General features: G+C 37.3%; 1 protein-coding gene across 6 annotated transcripts in view; it reads right to left on the bottom strand.

Annotated features, from left to right (window-relative positions):
• TTC8 (tetratricopeptide repeat domain 8) overlaps positions 1-26364 on the bottom strand; it is a 54093-nt gene extending 27729 nt beyond the window's left edge. For 2 of the 6 annotated variants that reach the window (XM_005561982.4, XM_065549203.1), the window contains exons 1-7: positions 26208-26364; positions 17188-17217; positions 11309-11429; positions 9949-10012; positions 9677-9836; positions 9358-9447; positions 7006-7050 (exon numbers count right to left, since the gene is read on the bottom strand). In XM_005561982.4, the coding sequence (XP_005562039.1) occupies positions 7006-7050; positions 9358-9447; positions 9677-9836; positions 9949-10012; positions 11309-11429; positions 17188-17217; positions 26208-26321 (624 nt within the window). In that variant the 5' untranslated portion in view covers positions 26322-26364. Of the gene's footprint in view, positions 1-4183; positions 4262-7005; positions 7051-9357; positions 9448-9676; positions 9837-9948; positions 10013-11308; positions 11430-17187; positions 17218-26207 lie in introns of all 6 variants that reach the window. The other 4 variants (XM_005561983.4, XM_005561985.4, XM_015454090.3 and 1 more) reach the window with 3 other exon arrangements.
• Positions 26365-26597: the final 233 nt, after the last annotated feature.

The raw sequence follows: 26597 nt of genomic DNA, 5'->3' as shown, positions 1-26597 counted from the left end.
TCCCATACTTTCCTGAAATGTATAAAGCCAAACTGTAACCCAATTGCCTTGGGCACATTTTCTCAGGACCTTTTGAGACTATGTATCCCCAGACCGAGGTCACTCATACTGACTCAGAATAAACCTCTAAATACTTTGGCAGAATTTGGTTTTTCTGTCCTCACTGCACTAAAGAAAAACATTTGTGACAATTTCTTTCCTTTCTTTTTTTGATACAGTCTTGCTATGTTGCTCAAGCTGGATGGAGTGCAGTGGCACAATCTCAACACCTCCAGCTCCCAGGCTCAAGCAATTTTCATGCCTCAGCCTCTTGAATAGCTGGGATTACAGGTATGTGCCACCACGCCCAGCTAATTTTTTATGTTTTTAGTAGAGACACGGTTTCACCCCATGTCGGCCAGGCTAGTCTCGAACTCTTGGCCTCAAGTTGATCCACCTGCCTCAGCCTCCCAAAGTGCTGGGCTTACAGGTGTGAGCCACCATTCCTGGCCCACTTGGGACTATTTTAAGTGGCTGACAAGCTCCCTGAGGACAGATACTCCTCTTTTACATCTCTGCTGTTGTTCTGGAATATTGCTGTGCACAGAAGAGGTATTCAAGAACTATCTGTTGACTGAATTAATTATAATCTTTGTTTCTGACTTCTGTTGACAATACCTTAAGAACCAAACAAAACTGTCATAGTAATAAGATTCATAATTAAAAGCTATTAACCTTAAAATTTTTAAGTGGTGACAGAAGATCTATATTTCTATAACCATTCCCAAATTTTTTAAATAAATAACTATAAGACTTAAATTTAATGATCTTTAGATGATTTAGTAAAACCAATATCTAGATATTAATAAAAGCTCAGAATGTCATTTTTTAAAGCAATAAGTTTATAAACGTCCAAAAGTAGAAGGAATTTTGGCAGATCTAAGTTTTTAAAAAGTCATCCTTTCACTATGTTATAGTTGTAACAACTTCAAGATGATGAAATTAAAGAGCACGTGGAAACAAAGATTGCAGAATAACCGACTCACATGCCATTTTAGTTTTGTCAATACCAACAATATTGTCCAAAAAGGGAAAGGTGGGGAAAGGGAGTTATTAAATACTCAAAGGCAAAAACAGTTTTCCATAGATAACTTTACTTTTCCTTAAAATGTAAATACCACTTCGTGGCGTTCTCTACCTCTACAGTATTCTTCCTATTTGTCTGTAGATAAACACGGAATCACCAGCCCACGTGCCACTTGAGTTTTGTTGATACTGCCCACCCCCACAACATAAGAAAAGCACTAAAAGCTCAAAGACAGAAAAATTGTTTTCCATGGAGAATCAGTTTTATACTTTCTTAATATTTAAACACCATTTCAAGGTATTTCTTATATTGGTCTATAGTAGTCTCTGTATTTGTGTGAAATACTTTCTTTAAAGAGAAATTTGGAGGCCACCCAAGGAATCTAAATATAAAAACACCTCTGATTTCTTAACATGTTAAAAAAACAGAATTCCTTTTTTCTTTTTCCAGCTAAAGTTACAAAATATATGTAAGATATAAAAATACATGCTTTATACTCATTATCTAAATCCTTCTTCCATTCAGAAGATAACATTTCTGGTAAAAGCAAGAATGACATTTTAATGGAACAACCTGATCCACAACAGCACTATAATGTGGCAAGACCATACCAGAGTGAGAAATGGAACAAGACATCTGTCCGACTCAGCACCGCTAGCACCCATCAAAGTACTGATATACACAACCCAATCATTATTGTTTAAAGAATAATCAATGCATATATCAATATATGAATTAGTAAATAAAATGGAAAACAAAGGAACAATTTGTGTTTTTCACCAAATACTAACAAAACAAATTGCTCCATTTTATGTTCTACAAAAATGTATGTATATGGGGGGTAAGCAGATGAAAATCACAAGCAGAGTACAAATCGGCAGCATTTTAACATATTATTGCCCCTAATTTATAATTCATTTTATAAATGTAAAGTTACTATAACATTACTGTTGAAAAATTTTAAAACAAAGGTAAAATTAGACTTAATCTCCATTAGTACCATGAGGTACAACATAGGTGTTCAACAAATATTTGTGGAATGAATGCATCTTAACCTCAAAATACTACCATTTTAATGTTTAAGTAATACCTTCTAGTATCTGTCATAAATACAAAATATTTTTAGAGTTATACTTCTGTTTAACATACTAAATGGCATACTTTTGGCTTAACATTATAAAATAAACACTTTTCATGTTTCTGCCTAGTGTTTATAATTATGGTTTTTAATGGCTACATAAGATTCCATTATGCTATTTATTATAATTTACCAAACTCATTCCCTATTATTAAACATTTAGGTTGTTTTCCCAGCAGTTTTGCCACTCTACCTAAAGCTGCAATGAACACCATTGCAAATACAGCACTTTACTTTTTCCTGCAATCTCCTGAGAAGTGAAATTATAGAAACAAATTGAGGAAATATCTTTATGGCTATCTAATGTACTCTCCCCCAGGATTTTTTTTCTAATTTCATAAATATAAAACTCAAAGGCCAAAGCCTCTTTATTTTACATTTTTGTTGTTATTAGGAAAGTACACCTCTAATGTGCTTATTTACCAGCATTTTTTCTAATGTAAGTTGTCTGGTTTTGGGTCATTTCTATTTTCATAAAAATTTTTCAAAAATTAAGATCAAGCTTTTTTTTTTTTTTTTTTTTTGAGATGGAGTTTCGCTCTCGTCGCCCAGGCTGAAGTGCAATGGCGTGATCTGGGCTCATTGCAAACTCCGCCTCCCGGGTTCAAGCGATTCTCCTGCCTCAGCCTCCTGAGTAGCTGGGATTACAGGCGCCCACCACCGCGCCCGGCTAATTTTTGTATTTTTAGTAGAGACAGAGTTTCACCACGCTGGCCAGGCTTGTCTCAAACTCCTGACCTCAGGTGATCCACCCACCTCAGCCTCCCATAGTGTTGGGATTACAGGTGGGAACCACTGCACCCAGCCAAGATCAGCTTTTTTTATACATGATAAATACCAATATTTCAAAATCATGCTTCATGTATGTAATTCCCCCTTCTATTGCCCTTTTACTTCTGATTTTGTTTCTGTCCACTAGATAGGGATTACACATACGCATCAGTGAGTCTTTTTCCTTTGTGATTGTTTCACAAATCCAACCACATTTATGAAATACCCTATTGTTTGCTAGTTTAAATTTTTTAAATTCTTCATTGAATAAATATCTAAAACAAAGTCCCCAAATTTTCTCGAATGCCATTTAACGAATTATAAAGATGGATTTCAAAAAGAGTCAACAATTTTGTTCAACAATTTTGCTTGATTTTGGTGTTTTAAGAGAGTCACTGTTACCAAGAATAAAAATATATAATTTATAAATGGGGACTCCAGTTCTCAATAGTTTTTACTATCACCTCCGTGTTAATGAGATATATTTGAGTCATGTTTGTTGTCTCTTTTCTCTTCATTTGCTGATTTCTTTCATTGAGACAGGTAACACACCTCCTCTTATTTTGTTTGCTATAGGGAGCTCTGGTTTTTGAGTTCTGCTAGTATTCCCCAGGTCTATTTTACTACACGGGAACACCTGGCATTACACCCTTCTATTAATCATTGGTTTTTAAACTACTATATTCTACAGCAGCATTTTCCAATCCTGCCTGAAAATTGGCATTGCCTGCAGAGCTTTTATTAACAACAGATTTGCCAGATGTACCCTTGAGGATTCTGACTCAGGAAGTCTAGCACAGATCCAGAAGTCCTTATTTAATAATTCCCCAGGTAATTTAGAAACAGAGCCTAATATAGGAATTACCCAAGAGCCCTAATATTTGAGAGGTAGAAGATCATGGGGTGGGAGGAGCAAGGAGGAGGGCTGATGGATATGTTCTAAGTTTGCTAGCCCTGCTATAATTCAAGTAGCTCGACTTTTGTCTGTTTTATATATTAGGGTCTAGATAAGATTTCACTTGAAGAAAAGGATTTTGCTGCTTAAAATAAAAAGTTTAAATGTTACTACTCTATCTGTTTAAAATCAAATTTTGTTAAGTCCATATGCATGAAGAACTAGGATACTAACATAATATGTAAAAATTAAAGTCTGCTAATCCTTAGAATCTTTAGAACATAAGTGTAGTAGTGCAGGGAATAAATCTTACATTTTTTTCAATGTGATTTTTATTCCTCAATAAGAATGGGTAAATTCCAAGATGTAGAACTACATCCTCAAGATGAATCTATTAATGAAAAACACTGTTGCCATGACCTACAAATGGCTTATGATCTGTCTAGCTTCTGAACTCATCACCAACAACTCTTCCTCCTCACAGGCCTCACTCAGCCACACTGGCCTTCTTGCTGTTCCTCAGGCAACCCAAGCATGCTTCTATTCAGGGCCTTTACATTAAAGCTCTTTGAAAATGCCCTTCCTACACATAATGATGTGGTTCCTGTCCCCCTTCATTCAGGTGTCTGTTGAAATGTTTTCTTTTCTTTCTTTTTATTTTTGACACAGTCTCACTCTGTCACCCAAGCTGCAGTGCAGTGGCATGATCATGGCTCACTGCAGCCTCGACCTCCCTGGGTTCAGGTGATCCTCCCAGAGCAGCCAGGACTACAGCTCTACCCCTCTAGAGCATCTGGGACTACAAGCACGTGCCACCACGCCTGGCTAACTTTTGTATTTTTTGTAGAGACAGGGTTTTACCACGTTGCCTAGGCTGGTCTCGAACTCCTGGGCTCACGTGATACACCTGCCTCGGCCTCCCAAAGTGCTGGAATTCAGCCACTGAGCCACATGTTTTCTGTTCAGAGTGACTTCAATACCCACTCCCCACTCCATCCAAAATAGCATCCTCCCCGATGTCATTATTTATTCCCTTACCTGTTTTTCTGCTTCTTTGTTGTTACAGTACTCATTAGCCCATGAGACTTCATACATTTTAAAGTTTATTTGTTTCTATTCCTTGCCCAACCAGAATATTATCTCTAAAAGAGCAGAGACTTTGTCTGCTTGTTTCACTGTGTGATCTCAGGGCTGGAACTGTGGTTCAAACATATATTGGATGAAAGAATAGATTCCCCTGATATGCATTAATCTTCCAAATATAAGAGTATCACTTTACGATACTTTAGTCATTCAAGATTTACTAGTTTATGAAATGGAACAGCATTCTAATGCTTTTTAATTACAGTTTGACCACATAATTTTATATATCATCATGCTGAAAGCCTCTCACCAGCTTTTTATGAAGTTAAGATGGCTGACTTTCGTTTCCAGAAATGTGCATGGTTTCTCAGTTGTCCCAACCTTCATATTTTTTTTCCCTATATAACCACATCTATGAACACCGCATTCTGTATATGTGGCCCAGGCTGTCCCCTAGATTTCAATGTCACATCTCCCAACACATGCAATGGTATCTCCACTTAGATAGTCTTTTGTCATTTCAAACTCAAAATGCCTTCAAGTCACTTAGTCAGCTTCTTCACAAACTGACTTCCTTCCCTAATTATCCCATGTCTGCTAATAAAACTGTCACTCTTCTCACAGCATCTTTAGGAGGCAGATTTGACCTGTCTGTCTTTCCTTTGTTCCCCATATCAAATCTATCATCAAGTTCTGTCACTTCCTTCTTTAAAATGTCTCTGTGGAACTCCTATTTTCTAGGATAAGGCCTATTTATTGATCATTCCATATCTTATTCTTATTTTTGCCCTTTCTTTACATTTCTTTTTCCTCCTTTCCATACATCCTACTTATTTTATGGATCTTTACTAATATCATCCCTTCTGAATTTTTCCTTTTCCTACTTGGTAACAACTTCACAGTTTGACAGTTACCTCTTTAATTATTTCATTTATGTCCATTTTATTTCTTCAGCTAGATTACATGGCTTGTAGAGGCAGGGAAAAGTATCATATTTTTTGTTAGGTCTCCTAGTGTATAGCTAGTGGTTGACACATAAAAAACACAATTAAGGGATGGTTATGGTGGCTCATACCTGAAATCCCAGCACTTTGGGAGGCTGAGGCAGGAGGATCACTTAAGGCCAGGAATTCAAGACCAGCCTGGGCAACATAGGGAGAGCATGTCTCTATAGATAATTTTTTTTTTTTTTTTTTTTTTTTTAGCTAGGCATGGTGTCACATGCCTGTGGTCAAAGTTACTTGGGAGGCTGAGACGGGAGGATCACCTGAGCCTGGGAAGTCAAGGCTGCAGTGACCCATGATAATGCCACTGCATTCCAGCCTGGGTGACAGAGTGAGACTCTGTCTCAAAATAAAAGGAAGAAGAAAAAAAGAAAACACAATTAAGGAAAACATTTTTATTTTCCTAAATGCTTAATATATGGATATAAAGCCTTTTTCCTGGAACTAATAGGAAAATGAGAAAACATGCAATCAGACACTGTAGAATGAACTACATTTGACCAACGTTGTTCCGCTTGTGTTCATTTGCATATAAGCATGCAAAAATCAAAACAATTTGAGAAGTCATATAACTTTAAAATTCTCTGTTAAGAGGCCATGAAGATGATTCCCTCTACTTTTGTATGTTTGAAATCTTTGATCACAAAATGTTAAAGACAGGGGAAAAGGACACACCACAAAAATAACAGAAATGCGTGCATTAGTAAACCTAGAATATACTATATGGATTAAGGAAATAAATTGATCAACAATACCATTAGCATAAAAACTATAACTTTAACACAAGCACGTCATGCAGTATTCTCAATTATCTGTATCTTCCCATTTATTGGAGATCTACATACTCTATGAACTAGGTATAGTTCTTATCGCTTGTGTATTTATACACATTTTCCCACTGAAACGGAGGGTGGATTTTAAAGTATTAATAATTCTTCAATCTTTAATAATTTCATCTGTTTATAAGGTCAGAAAAAGAATATTTCAGAATCTAGACTTACAAAGTCAGAAAAATTTCAAAAGAAAATAGCATGAATTCAAAACTTACAGTCTTAACATCATTTTCATGATGAAAGATATACTCAAACAAAGCCTGTGAAGAAAAAAGTGTCAAAAATACATTAGATGTTTTTTAAATTTTATGTTAACAAAAGCACTCTAAAGCCTTGGATTTATAGATAAAAGGGCTTATCCATCTTTTGTTACAATCACTCATTTTAAAATATTACTATTTACAACTGATTCTGGTTTTAACAGACTACAAACTAGAATGCTCAAAGAATTAAACATTTTTTTCATATTATATATTTTATTAGAAAGACAAATGAAAAGTTTATTTCTTAAAGACCAACTTCAGGATTGTCGTAAAACAGATGGAGACAATTCTTTACACTCTCTACATATATTATACAGTGATTATGATATTAATAAGGACAATTTAGACACAAAAAAACTGGAAGTTTCTACTGAAACAAAGTAGAGTACAAGTGTAAAGCGAGGTGTTTTTTGCTTAATTTTTAAAGCTATTTCTCCTTAGATGGTATTTATAGTAACTCTATGATTCAGAATATTCAGGTTTCTTTAGCAGGATGCTACTCGGCCAAGCTGGACATTGGGAACACCTGGTGGTGGGGCGCAGATCAGACCACTTAAATTAAATCAAAGCGGGGGGGATGGCAAAGGCCTGATCTTATATGTTTGAAAGCCCTCAGATAACTTGCATGGACAGCCAGGGCTAAGAACACTTATTTCCAATATTTCACTCAACTCCTCTAAACAAATAAGCATTTACTCTTATTGGCATTACCTTTTTCCATAATACCATCATACCACTTTCCATAATACCACTTGCAAAGAGGCTAACATCCCTAGAAGATATCAAGGTTACTAACAAAGAAGACTTGGAGGCAACCAATTTTTTAAAAAAATGAAGACAAGGCCTTTCTTTAAAAAAAAAAAACAAAAAAAAAAACCCTATAACACTCCCTCCATTTTTTCTGTTATAAAGAAAGAAAAGTTAAGAATGCAGTTGGTGCTACCACTGCCATGAAAAGGATGTTATAGCATCAAAGACAGTGTCATAGGGTCACCCTAGACACCCCAAGCAATATGCCTATATTAAAAATGAGTCCTGGTGGGTCAAGGCAAGCTCAGGGCCAAAGACAGGAAAACCTGGCATTATTTCTACGACATACTAAAAAAGCACAAAATCTAGTTCAGGCTAAATCTAGTAACAGACCAGGTCTGTCCTGGATGCATCTTAATTTAATTGAGAAAAATGCTTCCATTGACAGACTCTCTGGTCAAAATATAGCAATGGTATCAACCAGGCAGACAGTCCCTTCAAGTAAGTGGCCTTAAATGGTCGGGAACCAGATATTCCATGTGAGTTGCTTTCAATACTCCACTCTCATAAAAGAAAGGGAAGTAAGGATAGCTTTACAATTTTACTAAATGAAGTCAACTGGATTGCTGCCAAACAAGAATTTAAGAAAAAAAATCAGCAGCATTATTATTGGCTAATTCCCTGTCTACCAAATGGCATCTTTTTTTCAGACTTAAACTTAAGTCTGTTCAGCTAGTGTCCATTTTAATTTTCTCTAGTGTTTGGTATTTAGTAAACACGTATGTTAAACACCATTAGAACTGAGATTAGGAATGACCTCAGCACTTATGCTCAGAGATTTCAGCTAAAAACCTGAGCTAGGTTTAAACCAGTTTCCGGAAGATAAGTGCTCCTGTCTCTGAATTATTGCAAGCTCACCCTCAAGGTTTATATACTGAAAAGGTCATGGACACCTTCCTTTATTTTTCTCTTTCTCTTTTTCTTCCTCTCCTTCTCTTTCCCTTTCTCTCTCTCCCTCCGCCTCTCATTTTCTCTTTAATTTGAAGGAGCACTTAATCTTTGAGTAGTAATAATTACTAATGTAGTTGGCATGCCGCTATGTTGTTTGAGTAATCCCTATTGAGATGCCTGATAAATTACTAATTAAGAGTACATAATTTTTATCATTTTTGACAGTCCTAAAAAGCTACAAGGATAGAAAATTATTTCTCTGAGAATAGTCCAAGCTAAAAAAGAAAAAAATACGTACATATACAGATGACTTCTTAAGCTTCATTCTATAAAGATGATGCTGCATAACTGCTTTCTTTGTTATAAATTACTACTCTTTATCAAGGGAAAAGAATTTCCTATAATAATGGTATATGTACTTTATTTCTGACTGACTTTTCTTAACTCAATTAACTCAAAGACTAAGAGTAATTTTACATATTAAACATTTCCACTTCAATAAAGACGGCCTTTCCTTCACAAGTTTTTATTCATTTTCTAATTTGTCATTATCATCATACATGTAATATTACTTTATAACTCAAAATCATTTTAAGTACATACCTTTGCCAACTTAGGTTTCTGGGAATATTTTGTTAAATTCAGTCTAGATAAATTTATAAATGGTCCATCAGGACTTGTAAGCATGGAAGCCTACAGAAGAAAAACAATAGAACAAGAGATCTGAAACTTTCTCTTGAAACACAAACAAGTTTAATATGCATAAAAATATAAAAGCAACATAAAATAAAAACAACCACCTTCAAAAATCTTCCATATAATTCTCCACTATAACAACAGGGGAAAATGATGTACCAATGTATAAAGCTACTTTGGTAATACCAAAGTCATACAAGGCTATGGGAAAGCTGATAGAATTTACCGTTCCCAGCCTGACAAATCTTCCGGAGGAGCTGGTGATAGGGCGGGCTGTGTAGGCGGTTCTGGGGGTTCTGATGGCCTGTTCCATAGTGCCTGGCCTTCCACTCTGTGTGCTGGGCCTGAGGAAACCTGTAATGGGTCTTCCAGCTTGTGTGATTGGCCTGTGAAGATTATAAATTGTTATAATACAAAGAAGATCATTTGAGGAAAGACTTTCTCTCATACAGTCTGATCAACATTTAGTGGCAGAGGATACGAAGCAGAAGTACATACCTAACGGCCTGACTAGGCCCTCCTGTCTGATTAGTTCCAGGGAGTTTCAAAGACGTTCCAGGGCCTAGGAGACAGGATGGCTAATTCAATTTATATATTATCAATTAATCTGTAAAAACTGTAAGCTAATACAGTTTTCAGAACTGTGCTGGCCTGGTGAAAAAGACATTAATAGCAAGAAATATATTTTAGGGAAATGTGTTTTAGACTAATATTTAATGAGTACCTATCATGTTACTTATGTCATCACATTTAATCTTCACACTAAGTCTGTAAAGCAGGTAGTATTAACCCATTTAACAAAGGTTCACAGAATTAAATAAACAGGTCAGCCTATTAGTAGGGCTGGGATTTAAACTCAAGACTAACAGGCTCCAAAGTTCAAAATAATGGTTCTATCCTCATAGTTCAATTATTTCTCATATAAACTTCTTCCAATAAAACATAATTTATTCACAATATCTAGAATTTAGATATTTTAACTCTAAAAGAACAAAATAATGGTAAAGAAAGACATTTTAACATAAAAATATGTATTTTTTTTCTCAATTTCTATTTGAAGGTTTAAAATAGCTATTACCTTCCAAAAGATATAAATGACTGAGAACTATAATTACCAGCAAGACCACCGAATGTCCTGGTTATCATTCAATACCATTTTTTTTAAGGCTAGTCAAGTGAAGCAGTGGGAGTGGAGAAGGAACAAAGAAACCTATAATGGGTTGTGATCAAGTAGTTGTAAACACCACTGCACTCAGACCAGGCTTTATCCAATACCATTTGTACCACCACATCTGCAAGCTGGGGACTGTGCCTCTGGGTCAATCCCAACAGACACTCACAGCCCAGCATATCACCTCATTACCTCACATTATGACTTAGAGCAAATCATGCTCAATTATAACAATAAACTGATGTTTTCAAAGGATCTTTTTTTAAAGTCCTCTTAGAACACCTCTGTTGTTTGGATACTTCCCAGATAAACAATATTCTGATATATTAGACAAGTAGTTCAAATAGAATGTATTTTTATAAATTTTTTCCATATGATCAGCAGTTGAACATAGATATAAATTATTTCTAAAATGCATAATATAGCTTGTATTAGAAAATTGTTATACATCAATCTCATACCTTAAGTTTAAGATAACTGAATTGTGGGGAAAAAGCCTTTGTACTATAAGGCAGAACAGAAACTATTTACTCAAAGTAATTTTTTTTCATCATTTTTGTTTCATGGATATAATGTTTATATATATAAAGTGTAGAAATACATAGGTATATACATATATCCCTCTTATACATAGTATTCTTCCTCTTAATGGTATTTCATTAACTTAACTGAAAACCCAATACTTACGTGGAACTTGAGCAATAGCATTTTCATCCAGCATCATTTCTGCAATTCCCTCCTGATCTACATCAATTTCATCTATGTACACCATTTCTGTTAGTGCTCTTGCTTTTAAGATCCAAGCTGCCTAAAAACCATGGATAAATAAAACACACATTAAAATAGCATTAGAAATACTACACGGCTTATAGAATAGCCATCCTTCATTGTTGTTATTTCATTTTGTATTAAACATGTTCACCTCTTGCTACGTTATTCTAATTTAAAGGGCCATGTCAAAAACTAATACAAGAAGGCATTATTATTAATGAAGAAACAACCCATGCATCAATTACACAGTAAATAAAAGTGGAGTAATTACCTGGTAGTCTTCTAACACCCCTTTTTAGAAATAAAAAGATAGATCTTTAGAGAAAATTTTACTAAAATAGTAATTGGAAAACAAATGAATAAAGCTACAACCACATTGTTCTTTCTGCCTTCCTCCTTCAAGGTCAAGTCCTTTATTATAAAGCCTTCCCTGAGGTTCCAGTTCTAAACCTATTACACGCTCTTGTCTTTCTCACAGAGAGTTCTCTTTATGCCTCTATTATTGCCCACTTAACTATATTTGAAAAACACTCTATTTATTTGGGTATATGTTAGCTCTTCCGTCCCCAGAATGCAAGCTTTTATACCTTGTTCACTTTGGAATTTTCCATAATATCTGTGGTTTTTGTAGACAGTAGGTATTCAAGAAATGTTAGTTGAACTGAACTAAGATCAATTTACCCAATTTCAATAATGAAACAACACCGGTTGCTTTGTGATCTAGTCAGTAGAAAACCTGCTAGATAATGAAAAAAAGGGAAAAGGTAATTAAGAAATATAACTGGAAAATATTTTATCAGCCTTGCTTTACTTTGAAAAATTCAATGTAAACATGTACACAATTAAATTTCTTATTAAACATATGAAATTATTTTATCTGAAATTTCTACCTTTCCTTTACTACAGAATAGAGGCAGAAAACAATAAAGCTTGGTGTCCTGTGGAGGATTTGAAAAGAAGGCAACTCTTGAAGCTGCAGCACAGAAGTGACTCTAGAGCCTAAAGGAAGTAGCAGCAAAGGAAATTTGGGGAGGGATTAGGCTCAGTATACTAGGAATATATGGCTGTGAAGCAGGCTCAGTGAAGGCCAAGGGACTGGAAAGGAACAGGTGAGAGCTACAGGAGGTCCAGAAAGTTCCCACGTAAAGAACTCAAGATGCATTCAGTATGTATATTCACTGAGCACCCCCTAATGAAATACCATCAGGCTAGGTTCTCAGAAGGAAACATGAGAAGATTAAAACACGGATCGTAATTTCCCTGAATACATCACCTATTGGATGAAATGACAGGTGACAAGTGTGTGATTTTATAGAAGTTGGAAAGCAGAGATCCTTTTGTGAGCTCAAGTAATTGGAATGCACGCTATGAACTTTTTTTTAAAAAGAAAAAAAAAAGAATAACGTCATGCGTTCATTTTAATGAGGATAAAGATGGCTGCCTCTACAACATATTTAGGTTCCCAAAGTGAAATTACATTTGGTTAGATGATTAGCTTTTGGCTTGCACTTTTCTGCTTGAGGTTTACTGGATTATTTAAAAATTTAGAACAAAGTGTTTCAAATGTTATGTATGAATTTAACACAATTGGATGAGTAGAATATGGACTCAAAAAACTAACTTATTTGTAAAAAAAAATTTTTTTTAATTCCTACTGGAACTCCAATTGGAACTGTGAGAGCCACCAAAGTATAGAAAAAAAATCTCAGGTTTTCACTCATCAAAGATCAGGAACAATACCATATGTATACAACTGCTCCCAGGCGTTGCGGAAGTCCTCAATGGCTTGGACTTATGTTCTAATTTAACTTTAAAGATGGAAATAGGCAATACTGATTTATATTAAATCTCTACAGGTCATACTGCCCTGCAAGTATCTGACAGCTTTGATTTTTCAAAAGAGCATTCTTTGCTCAGCACTCTCTGGTGGGTAAGAAGGACTGCAGCATTTTCTGCTGGAACAGCAAAGCACCACATGAGCTCTGCTTGTTACTGCCATATTACTAGGGAGCACCTACTGCATGCTACGTCCTGGGTATACAAAGAGGAGTAAATCAGAGTCCTAGCTCTAACTGAAAAGAATTTCCATGTAATGAGAAAAATATAATAACAAAAATGAAAAACAAAAAGAAGTGTGTGATAGAACAGAGGAAATGTGTCCAGCTACCTGGGAGTGGAAGGAAGGGTAGAAGTGAAAAACTAGGACCAGTGGACAGGCAAAGTGGACAATAGGCAGGCTAGCTAGAGAGCCTATGGCATGTTTGGAAACTCTAGGAGAATTGAAGAATCAGGGAAGAGGTCAGAGAAAAAGTCAGGAGCCAGTGATGGATCCTGTATGCCACAGTGAGGTATGTAAATTTTTATCCTGATAATGAGAAGCTAATGAGGCTTCAGAACTATGATTTGGAGTCCTACCTAAATCAAGCTTGTTTATTTATTTATTAATTTACTTTTTGAGACAGAGTTTTGCTCTTGTTGCCCAAGCTGGAGTATAATGGCACGATCTCAGCTCACTGTAACCTCCGCTTCCTGGGTTCAAGTGATTCTCCTGCCTCAGCCTCCCAAATAGCTGGGATTACAGGCACATGCCACCACGCCCAGCTAATTTTCTGTATTTTTAGTAGAGATGGGGTTTCACCATGTTGGTTAGGCTTGTCTTGAACTCCTGACCTCAAGTGATCCACCCTCTTTGGCTTCCCAAAGTGCTTAGATTACAGGCGTGCGCCATCACACCCGGCCTTAAGTCAACTTTTAAACATCAAGTTTTATCATTATAGTAGCATTTAGCATTTATATAGTTGGTTATTAATATATTTTATTTTTAACTATTTTCAAGTTCATATTGTTATTTCATAGTCCAATCCATCATGATTCTTGACATCCATCTCCCAACTGACCTCTTAAATATTAAAGAGTTACAGATTTTTTATATTAGGCTAAGCAAAATATAGAAAAGAAAATCCACTCTTCCTTCCCTGCAATATGAATAAATACTTCCAAAATCAAAGTCAAATAGGAATGTTTTTTTGAGACAGGCTCTCACCCTGTCTCCCAGGCTGGAATGCAGTGGTGCAGCCTCAACCTCCACAGTTCAGGTAATCCTTCCACCTCCCACCTCAGGTCTCAGGTTCCAGAGTAGCTAGGACTACAGATGTGTACTACCAAACCCAGCTTTGTTTGTTTGTTTGTTTGTTTGCAGAGATGGGATCTCACTTTGTTGCCCTGGCTGGTCTTGAACTCCTGGCCTCAAGTGATCCTCCTGCCTTGGCCTCCTAAAGTGCTGAGTTTACAGGTGTGAGCCACTGCGCCAAGGCTAGAAATATCTTTCTAAATTTTATTCCATAAGAATCCACTCTTTCAAAGAGATAAATAAATATTAATTTAATTTCTAAAATATAATTCTTAAGAAACAATGGTATGAATTTTTGATATTTACAGCTCTAGAATAAAATCTACTCACATTGTTATTCAATTTTAAATTTTATCAGTGTTTGAGAAAATTAATCTTCCTAAGTTCTCTTCTGTTCTAACAAAAAATGACCTTGAAAATCACATATCACTGCTTGATTAAACATCAGACTGTTTTCAAAGAACTGCTCCTGGCAATGTGAACAATTCTTGAGATTTTAATGAAAACAGCAGATGGAGCTTTGGCTTTAAAAAAAATAATTTTTTTTTTTTTTACTTTGGAAACAAGCCAAGTATGTTTTACAGCCCTAAAATCCTCTGCCTGCTTAAAAAAAAAAAGCCAAAAAAACTTTAAAACTAATCAGTGATTAAAATAAAATGAATAACAAAGCACACACAGTAACTCCAAACTACCCCTTGAAACTAAACAAAAATATAAAGTTGCCTTATCAGATATGTTTACTTATTAATAAATGGAGGGTCACACAGTTTAAAAAATAGTTTATGCAAATTTATTTAAATATTTATGTATTAGAAGCACCATAATATCAATAAAAATAAGAATTGACGCTTTAGGAACTCTGTTTTGTAAGGGAAAAGCACAGATTCTCCCAAACCAAATGAATAATCATATCAATTTTTCCCTTTATATCTGTGAAACACAATCCCATCTCATTCACCAACTGAGTTAGTCTACAGGACATTACTCCTGAGGCAGATACTTGCCAGCAAACATCAGGAAAATATTGACTCACTCATTCCATCCACTGTGACATTAGTTCAGTTTTAGTTATAAAAATAAACATATGAAGGGCTTAAAACTCTGCTGACTGAGCAAAGCATGTTTAAATTATTCTGTTACTCTTAATACAGAATGCAAGGCCAGTAGTTTAAAGCATGTAAGAAACAATTTTAGGTTATTATTAGAATAAGGCTATGAAAGGAACAGTCTGTCTGACCTGATTTAAACATCATAAGACTCAGTAACTATTGACACTCTGCCTACTCTATGAAAATGAAAACTTAGGCACAAGATACTGAACTGTTATTGTATATAGCCTCATTCCTTTTGAAGTTGTAACAATGTGCAAAAATAAGAAATTCCAAAAGTGTAAATAGTAAGGCCAAAAGAATCTAGTCAGCCTTGTTCCCTTTTGTATCATCATACAGTGGATAATTAAGTCTATACAAACAGAACTGGAAAATAATGCCAAATACAGATTTTTCATGAAGTCCCTGTGCTAGTTTAAAGCTCTTAAATGCCATTTATAGTTTTAAAACCATTCCTGCAATGCAAATTTTTGATGTTTTAAATTTTAATCAAAATCTTCCAAATTTCCTGAAAACAAAATCCATAGTATTTATAACTTTGATCCTTCTTGAATGATCTGTACCAATATTATGCAAAAAAAATAGTTTTGCCCCATCTATCAGTTTGAAAATCAAGATTATGAACATTCAAAAGACAAACGTCAGCCTTTTAAAGAACACAGTGCCACATATTAACCTATTTACAGTGTGTGTTTAATACTACACAAGCCTCCATAAGAGTACTTTGTAAACTGCTTAATATTCTAAAAAGTTTGCTGATTACTCATACGAACACTTAATAAGGTTCAAGTCTTTTATTTACCTAAAGAAACCCTGTTAACATTCCATCTCCCTTGGCAGGGCAAACACATGGCGACATTTAAGCTCTCTGATTTATAACTCTGCACAACTTCTCTCCTTAGTCCCAGACTCACTGGCAACTCTCTTGGACTAAAAGTATCACTGGCCAGGTGTCCCCTCCTCTCTCCTAGGGCTTCCTCTCAATTCATTCCCTTATGTCTTATCCAGTTAGCAAGCCTCTAGCTGCCTCCCATCCTTACCCAAACTGATTTGGTCAATGTGACTGTCTGGGCAGTGTCCTTTCCTTCCTCCCTCACCGTGGCAGGCTCCTCCCTCTTAGAGCCACCAGGTCAGTTAAAACCAAGACCTTCTCAAGCAGAGTCCACCCTTGACTCAAGACATGCCATCCCATCCATCACAGTCTTTCAGACATTTGTCATTCCACTGACTCTCCTACTCCCTTTCTAAGCCCTTGGTTTCCCTCACCTCCTTCTTTATTTTTCTTATCCTTCTAATCCATCTTGGTCATTTCCATTTAAGCTCCAAATCCCAATGAATAGAGCGCATTATTAGTTCTACAAGGCTATCAATATACACAAAAGTATTGAAAATATAATCATTTATTTACATAAGAAGGCACAGATGTCTGATAGATATGGCTAATTTTATAAACCCACAGGAAGATATGCAGCAGATTTTCTAATCTATAGCAACAACTAAGCAATAGCAATTAAAGAATTCTCTAATCTAAAGGTTGCAGCTAAACCTTTCTTTACCTGATGCACTGGCAATTCAGGATCTGGTTCCTGGAAAGCATTAAGAAGGCAGTAAACAGTTTTAAGAAATACAGTTTCTAAAATAAAAAGTCTTAATGACCAGTCAAGTATTTGTAGGTGAACTCTAACTCATTCAATAAAAATCCAAAAAATTAACTTTAGTCTTCCTACAGAAGTGTTCTCAAGAGTTGTGTAAAATGAATACACATTGAAGAATGCTAAATTTTCAATGATCGGAAAATTCTAATTGATCTAACCTCAATCAAAGTGCAAAGAGAAGATACTTTAACTACTTATTTAATGAACACACAATATATCAGAAATTAAGAATAATTTCATAACTATACCAAGGAAATATCTCCTTTTATTCAAAAGTAAGTTCATGGTGGTTAAAACATTCAGACTTTAATCACTTAAAGAGAAGAAGGAAAATCCACACAATACAAACCCTTGTATTCCTCATAAATACAATGGGATTCATGACTAAAAATAAGTTAATTCTGACAATAATATCCTCCAAGAAATGTTTATAAATAAACTACACAATATGCATTAGTGTCAGATGCTGATAAATTCAGCATCTGGGTTTTTCTGTACAAATTAAATAGAAATCCATTGGTTTAAAAAAATCAGACTTATAACAAATTTATTTATAAAACATCTACACTTATATGTCTGTCTAGTCAGCAGCATCTGTTGAGTACTTAATCTGTTTTACTGGGGAAAGTACTAAGAAACAGAAAAAGGAAAGAAGATCCTTGCTTTCTACAGCTCTAAATCCAAAAAGAACACCTCAAATATTTTTAAAGAATATATTACTCTTACAAGCAATGTGCAAACCATATGGTCACCATGCAAGGACAGGCAATTTATTTAACATGACAAAATGGTAGGAACATGAGAGGAAAAGGTTAAGTTAGGCTAGAATATGAGGGCCCTAAAGGATGGGAGTTACAGAAGATGTGGCAATCAACTGAACTGAACACAAAACAGCAACTAGAGAACACATAGCAATTGGAGGTTTTCAACTCCAGTGCGCCTACCAAGGATGTGGAAAAAGTACAGATTTCCTAAACACAGTCCAAACTTAAGGAAACACACCAATCCAGGGAATGACATGCCAGATGAAAGAAGTAAGGCGTTCTTTCTTTCTTCTGTTTACTTGTATACATATCTCTATAGCCCATTATCTCATTTGAGTCTCATAACAACCATCTGAGGAAAGCAGGGAAGTATTATTATCTACTTTATAGATAAGGAAACAAATTCAGAGACGTTAAGTAATTTAAGGTCATACAAACGGTTGAGGGAATCAAGTGCTCCTTCTTGCCAGTGCCTCTTGGAGATTTAAAAAAAAAAAAAAAGAGTTGGACATAATAAGGCAGGAATGAAAGGTAAAGTTTAGGAGAGATACAAGATAAATCCAATACATTAAGAAAACTGGGGGAGAAAGTTTACTGGAGGTGATTATAGACAATGCTTGAAAAGGAAAAAACAGCTAAAGGAGACAGAAGCCACTGAAACTGGATGCTGTGATTTGCCAAGGGCAGGTAGATTCCTCCAGTGACACAAAATGAAACCACCAGTTCAGCCTCAGAGGATTTCTGCTCACTGAGGAAGGTCTTCACGATCTCTCTGTCTTGTTCTTCTGGCCTTCAGGGATACATTTAGGGCTGATCATGTGGATGAAGAGTATGCAGGGAAATTATGGGAAATCATCAACATGAAGGTCAGAGGAGAAAATGAGAGGCCTCATGAGCAGGGAGGTGCAGAGACAGGTGAGGGATTGCGTTGATGGAAAATGGAGACCAGGCCTATGTGGGTACAAGGCCGAGAACACATTAATTTCACAACATTCTAGTCAGGGAGGCATCTAAATTACAGTACAATGTGTCAAACACTGTACTCACATTATGGTCAAACACAGGTGACTTAGGTGAACAAAAGAAAAGCAGAAGACACGGAAGGTGAGAGAGTCAGAGAAGGGGGAGATTATTCTGGAAATTATTGAGTGCCAATGATTTGTGAACTATATTCAACATCCTTTCACCATCCATTTCACTGGACATCTTCCTCACAAATGCTTTCCAGATTCCCAGCAATCCTTTAAGAAAAATATAGATGACAGAATCCTGCATGCAAATATCTGTAAGTGTACAGACAATAGCAGCTAACTTTTTTTTATCACTTACCACATGTTCATGAGCCTTATAACAACCCTCTGAGATACAGGTATATTATCATCACCATTTACAAATGAGAACACTCTGAGAGCAAGGTGTTGCAGGACCTGTGAGCCCCAAAATTGGGGCTTAGCCCAGGAGGGTACTTGGCTTTGCCACGGAAATAATTGTAGGGTGAGTCAGTGGTATTAGACAGCACTTTTATTGGCTGGTACTGCTCCTTGCAGAGTAGGGCTAACTCATAGGCAGTGTGGCCAGAATCAGCAACTATGGGCTTTTGGCAACTGTGTTTATACTCATGAAAACCCACTTTTAATTACATGCAAATTAAGGGGTGGGCCAATGCAAATTAGGGAACAGGTTATTTAGAACTTTCTAGGAAAGGGGCAGTAACTTATGGGTTGTTGCCATGGAAAGGGGTGGTAACTTCTGGGTCATTGCCATGGCACTTTTAAACTGTCATGGCAGCTGGTGGGAGGGTGTTCTGCTGATGAGCAGTGAGGGCAGCGAGGGGTCACTTTCCTTGCCATCTGCTGGTTTCTTCACTTTATCCTGTCTAGACCAGATCCTGTTTTGGTCAGCAGTGTTGTGACCAGAAGACAAGTCCTGTTGGTCTCTTACCTCAAAGGTATAGAGGCAGTATTTGAACCTAGACACTCTGGGTCCAGAGCAGGACTCTGCTGAGTATGTGGGATGACAGCAAGGATGGAACACAGACTACCGTAGGATGTGGAGAGACCAAGGACAGGCATGGATCTCTGGAGATCCATCAGGAGCAGGACTATGAAGGAAAAGAGTCGGAATGTTTTAATTTGGAGATAGGGGAAAACTCTTTTTAAAAAATCACTGAGCCTTTCCTCTTTGGGTCTCTCTCAGTCATAGTCTTGTGATTTAAATTAATCCACCCATGCAGCTTCACTTATTCTAGCAAGCGATTTATACGGGTATCAACGCAGTTGAGCAGAAAGCTCCAGGCTTTGCTGTAGAGTCAGAAAGCTCCAGGCTTTGCTGTAGAGTCAGAAGACGTGGGCTAGGCGTGATCCTCAGGGAGCCACTTAGCTGCATGACCTTGACAAAGTCATATAATCTACATTACCTTCTCAAATTAAAGCAATAGTACCCACCTCACAGGAGAATCTTAAGGACTAATAATAAAACCTTGCGTTTTAAAGAAAACTTCACAACTTTTAGAGTTCTTTCACATATATTATCATACTTTTTCAAGTATAAGCTTAACAGAAGCACCAAACCATCTATTACTCCCCCTTTCAGAACACAGAACTGATGGAAGATCAAATTAAAACTTCCTCTGACTCTCCCTCAAAGTAGGTAACAGGACATGGAAAGTAGAGTGCCACTTCCTAGAATGAGAAAATACCTATTAGCATCAACTTCAAGTCACATCTGTTTGCTTCCTTCCTTCCACCCTAAGGTTCAGCATTTTCTTAGCTTGTTTCTGTTACTTTAGGGAATTAAATCTCCAGATAATTCTGAATGCAACTTTCTAATTACCACCAGTACTTATGCTGGCTAATGAGTCTCCTCAGCTCCATGCTTAAATTGCCAAGTCATTATTCAAAATTTAGTAATAAAAGAAGGGCGAAAAAGTTTAAGAGAATAGAGGAATTGATGGATTTCAGAAGGTTAGAGAGATCTAGTGACCACGCAGCCAAGTGGGAGTGTAATCTGTGTAAGTCAGCAGGAATACAAATTCATAAAATGACCTGCCCCACAGTGTATACAATCAAAGGATTAAGTCTGGCTAAGTCTCCATGGCCCCAAAGAGGAAACCAATTAGATAATCACACGACATGTTCTTTGGCTTGGATCACCAGATCACCGTCTCAACCAACTACTCACATATAGCTCATTGGGGAGCCCTGGTTTCATATCTTTCATCTAAGCCAGTCATTTTCAGCCATTTCTCCTCCTTCAAACCATTTACAATAATAACCCCCTCCTCTCTGTAACATCTCTCATTATAAGCAGAGATTGGGGCAAAGCGAGAATGTAAGTTAGAAAAAAGTCTTTCTCCCATTCTGATACACAGTTCATGGGTCCCACCCTCAGAATCACCGATTTCAATAATCTGAAAATCTACCAGACACCTACCCCATTAATGAAAGCATATTGTCTTTTAAAAATCCCACGGCCTGAAAAACCTTCACGTTTTATTAACTGTTTAATTATAATGGAGCTAAAAACCAGGACTGGTTTTATTTAAAGCCATGAATCTGACATATGGAACACAAAGAACAGTAAACAGATTAAGCAACTAATCAGGATGACGATCAACATGAGCCGCAGAAGCAAACGTTCCCTCTAGGTCACAGTGCTGTACGGAGAGGACTGTTTTGCATTTCCTCTTTTTATATCTTACAACTTTTAACCACTTTTTCAGTCACAATTTAAAGAACACTTTGAAAAAGATAAAGCTTCTCTATGAATTGGTTATTCCTACTATATTTAATCAAAAAAGGGAAATTATAATAAATTAATCAGTTATCTTTCTTTCTTTATTCTTAACAGATCTGAACTTTAATACCCTTCATGCTTACAGATCCTGGCTGGCCTCTGTCCCTCACTATTCTGCATCTAGAAAAAGCAGTTGAGAACCCATGTTCTTCAAGAACAATTCCCCATTACCAAACACCATATTATTATATTTAATCTACCCTTCAGTTCTTTTGTAGCCAAATTAAAATGTGTTACTCTGAAGAAACAAGCTATTGCATGGTACATCATACCTCTCTGGCTAGCCTGACTATCAAAAATAAAATCCAGAAATCCTAATAGAAAATACAAGGCAATAATTCAAGACTTTTGATGATTCTACACCAAAACAGTATCCCTTAAAGGCGAAATAAATGCATACAAAATAGTCTTAGAGGTGGGCTTCATCTCAGTATGCTAATGTATCAGGACCAAAATGTTCTTTTTGAAGCTCCCTGGACCAGCTTATAAAAAGATTAACAAATAACAAATCATTTTGAGAGGTTTTACTCATCTGGGAGAAAAATAAACAAAACCAAAAGTGAAAAATGACATTATTAAAAACAAAATATATCTTTTGTAAGGGCGAGGGGAAAATGTAAGAGCAAAAACGAATCCATTTGGCACTCAGAAGAAATATTTTAATTTCTGGGCTCCTCTATGTGTCCAGGAGTTTCAAAGTCACTCCATACTATAATCAGTTTGGTGGCACAGAACAGTAATTCAAACAGTTACAGAGGAAAAGTACTCTCAAATATGGAAACCTCAGTAAATGCCCAGGAGGCTAAAGGGGCATGAAGGTGAACCAGTTAACTGCAGAGCAGAGGACCATCTACTCCCGCTCTGGTCACATTTCTGTTAGCTTTTCATAGATGGTGAATCTCTCCATCATTTAACTTCCTCCACTGAAACAATGAAAGCACTGTAAGAAATAGCAATGATGATCATTACTATTAGAAACACTCTCCTGGAGGAACCCAGGAGGAATTTTAAAAGCTGATTTTTAAAAACTGACCCTCAAAACAAGAATTAAGAATGCCCATAAGGAAATTATATTTATTTGAAAAAGTAAGTGTCCATTGAAGAACCTATGGTGCTGAGAATTAAGGATGGGGCAGGGGAAGACAAAGATGATCAGGCAACTAGGATGATCTTCATAGAGGGGAAGCTGGCACATATGAACAACTCCATCAAAACCCATATACGAACATGACTGATGCACTCATTCAGCAAATACATAATAAGGGCCCCCGTGTGCCTGACTGCGTCGGGTGCTTGGGATACCATACAGACTTGCCATCTTGGAGTCATTTTCTAAGGAAAGAGAATTTTCAAGCTTGTAATCAAAGGAACTTCCTTAAGCTTCCTTCCTAAAGCTTTTCATTAATCGTGTCAACACTCTAACATAAATATTAATTTTTTTAATTAAGAAAAAGGCAGGATTTCTTCAAGCTTGGGAAAAATCATTCTGGGAAATATTTCCAACATGAAATAACAACTGGGTGCAAAATACAGAAACTGGTGCTACGAAAAACATAGAGTAATAACAGTACAGTGTTTAAAGTTAGGTCAAAGAACGACTAACATGAGTAAGCCCAGTAAACTTTTCAATAGCCCTACCTAGTATCAAAATCCAACTTTGGTAACATAACATCAAGTTAAACGTCTATTCCTGGTAAAATGCTACTCATTATTCTGGCAATATATACCGTTCAACCATAATAAACTACCTCAACAAAACAAATAAACAAATAAAACACATAAAAATGATTAGAAAGGAAAATAATATCAAGTTTCCTCCAGATCTGGTACTGATTCTCTTAGACCTACTCTGATATTTATTGGAGCTGAACATATCAACCCTTGCTCATAAAAATAAAACAATAACTTTTTTTTGAAACTTCTATTCAGGTCTGGTCACATATCGAATAAGAGATACACAATCTGTAGTAAGCACTCAAGGAAAGGTCATTGAGATGAATACATATAAAGTCCTGATATCTCAATTCATTGGTGCAATACTGAATGTCACTATGAACTCAAGATTAGAGGGTCTTAACTGTTAATAAAAATACTGCTGCTTCGCCTACATTTCCCAATGTACCAACATCTTCCCACGGTAACAGTGAAGATATTTGACCCTTTCCCTGGGCCAAAAAAAAAAAAAGGAATCCGGTGGTCAAATAAGTTTCAGAACTATTTAATTATTTGCATTAATCAAAAATAGGCAAAACTAGTTTCCTTTTCTTCAAAACTACTCAGAGCCTTTAGGGTACATCCTGAATCTCCAAGAAGGAACACACATTTCCCAAATGTATTTAATGAGGAAACTTCTTCTCACTGAACAGCTCTTGGGACTACTGTTTTGTGGAACACAGAATGAAAACTACCCGAACTCAATGGAAAAATGAAAACAGCACATAATGTTCCTGCAAACCGTTTTGCCTAGAACAATGTCTGGCACATCAAAGTTTCTTTTTTTTTTTTTTTTTTTGAGACGAGTCTCGCTCTGTCGCCCAGGCTGCAGTGCAGTGGCGCGATCTCGACTGACTGCAAGCTCCGCCTCTTGGGTTCACTCCATTCTCCTACCTCAGCCTGTAGCTAGGACTACAGGCGCCCGCCACCAGGCCTGGCTAAGTTTTTTGGTATTTTTACTAGAGACGGGGTTTCACCGTGTTAGCCAGGATGGTCTCGATCAGATTCCTGACCTCGTGATCCGCCCACCTCGGCCTCCCAAAGTGCTGGGATTACAGGCGTGAGCCACCGCGCCCGGCCACATCAAAGGTTCTTAACAAGTTTCTGTTGTACCAATGTAAAGGGATCAATATTTTGTCACGATTACCAAACATATTTGATTGTGCATTTTTTAAAGCAATATCTATGAGATTACTATGCCAAAAAACACACTTGGGGGACGGGCGTGGTGGCTCACGCCTGTAATCCCAACCCTTTGGGAGGCCGAGGCGGACGGATCACGAGGTCAGGAGTTCGAGACCACCCTGGCTAACACGGTGAAACCCCATCTCTACTAAATATACAAAAAATTAGCCGGGAGTGGTGGCACGCACCTGTAGTCCCAGCTACTTGGGAGTCTGAGGCAGGAGAATCGCTTGAACCCAGGAGCTGGAGGTTACAGAGATCCGAGATCACGCCGCTGCACTCCAGCTTGGGTGACAGAGCGAGACTCCATCTCAGAAAAAAAAAAAAAAAACTTGGACAAATGCTTGTCTACAGAAACATAGTCCTATTAACTGATGCGAACTAACAACAGAACCTAGCTTTGCATTACCACTAACGTAGGCTGTTCTAAGATGTACTATCTGAAGGACAAAATATTCATCTCAGCAGGTTATCATCCATCATCCATTTGCTGGGAGCTAAGGCAGAGCCTAGTAACAGCATTCACACTCAGGCCTCCGCTTTTGTAACTCCCTTCAATTTTCCATTTTTTCTAACATCTCCAAGGCAACACCACTAGAGGAAAAGCTAGGGAACTAGAACTATGTAGGTATATTCCACATTTACTAAAAGCACTGACAAACTGCCACAGCGCTACTTCTGTTCTCCCATTTTCTCCTTTTTTGCCTATTCCAGGAGCTACCTGCCCACCAGAATTGTACCACTCACGTACATTGTATACCACCTTTTCCAGTCGCTATACACATTACTTTAGTTTATTTAAGTTCTGTTTTTATCAGTGCCATCATTCCTTCTTGTAAGGAGCCTTTCTTTCCCATTTCTTCCTCCTACAATTATAGCTTCCCTTGTCCAGGTAATTTTTTAAATAATGAACGTATCTTTCTCCCTCCTAGATTCTCATTCCTCTAACTTGCATATTTGCCTCAAGCTAAACTGATGGCCTCCTTCACTCTTGGACAACAGTCTAAAGCTGAAGTGGGAGGATCACATCCAAAAGGAAAAATGCAGCTATGTTAACAGGAGGTGGAGAGTCACAGATCTTCGTTTATGCATATTGTTTAGAAATTAATAACGCACACGCTGAGAGTTTAAATCCCATCAATATGCAAGTATAAATGAATTATCAAAGTTCCTCGTCAAAGTAAAATTCAGGGCTCTCACTCTGGGACACGTAGGGGAGGGGAGGCTGAAGATTGTGAGGAGGGGGCGGTCATGGCACAGAACTTGCTATTCCCTGTGGGCGTGGTGGACAGCGGACCCACTAGCCACAGCTCCACAAGGTCTCGCTCCGGGCGCCTCCGAGGGCCGAACGGTCAGCCCCGCCTCGGGCCTTCCTCCCCGGCCTCCCCACCCAGGGCCGGAATATGCCCCAGACCCCGCAGCCTCAGCGTCAGGATGCACAGGCTGACGGGAGCTGGCCGGTACCTGGTCATAAGGGGACTTCTCCAGCATCTGCGTGCACAGATCCGCGCAGAGCTGGAACTTCCTGCGTCTAAAATAGCTCCAGGCCAGGAGCAGCGGCTCCATCTCCGAGCCCATGACTGCCGGTGCGGCCAGCGAAGGCCCAGCGCTCTAGGAGAGCGGTGGGCGGGGAGCTAGGAGCTGGCGGCGTCAGGCTCTGCCCGGCAACCCGCGACCGCTGGGGCCTTGCCCGAGAGGTGTCTGCAGCGCGCCTGAGAACAGGAAAAAGAAAAACCACCTCAAGCAGAACTCGGCTACAGGGCTTGACTAAACTTGGTTGCAAAAAATTGTGTACTTTTAAAGGCTACAGGTTTCATTAATTTTGAGAAGAAACCACCGCGGCTAAACAAAAAG

Source organism: Macaca fascicularis, chromosome 7 (genome assembly GCF_037993035.2).
Source record: "Macaca fascicularis isolate 582-1 chromosome 7, T2T-MFA8v1.1".
NCBI classification, from domain to species: domain Eukaryota; kingdom Metazoa; phylum Chordata; class Mammalia; order Primates; family Cercopithecidae; genus Macaca; species Macaca fascicularis.
This window is presented reverse-complemented; position numbering and strand designations above follow the sequence as displayed.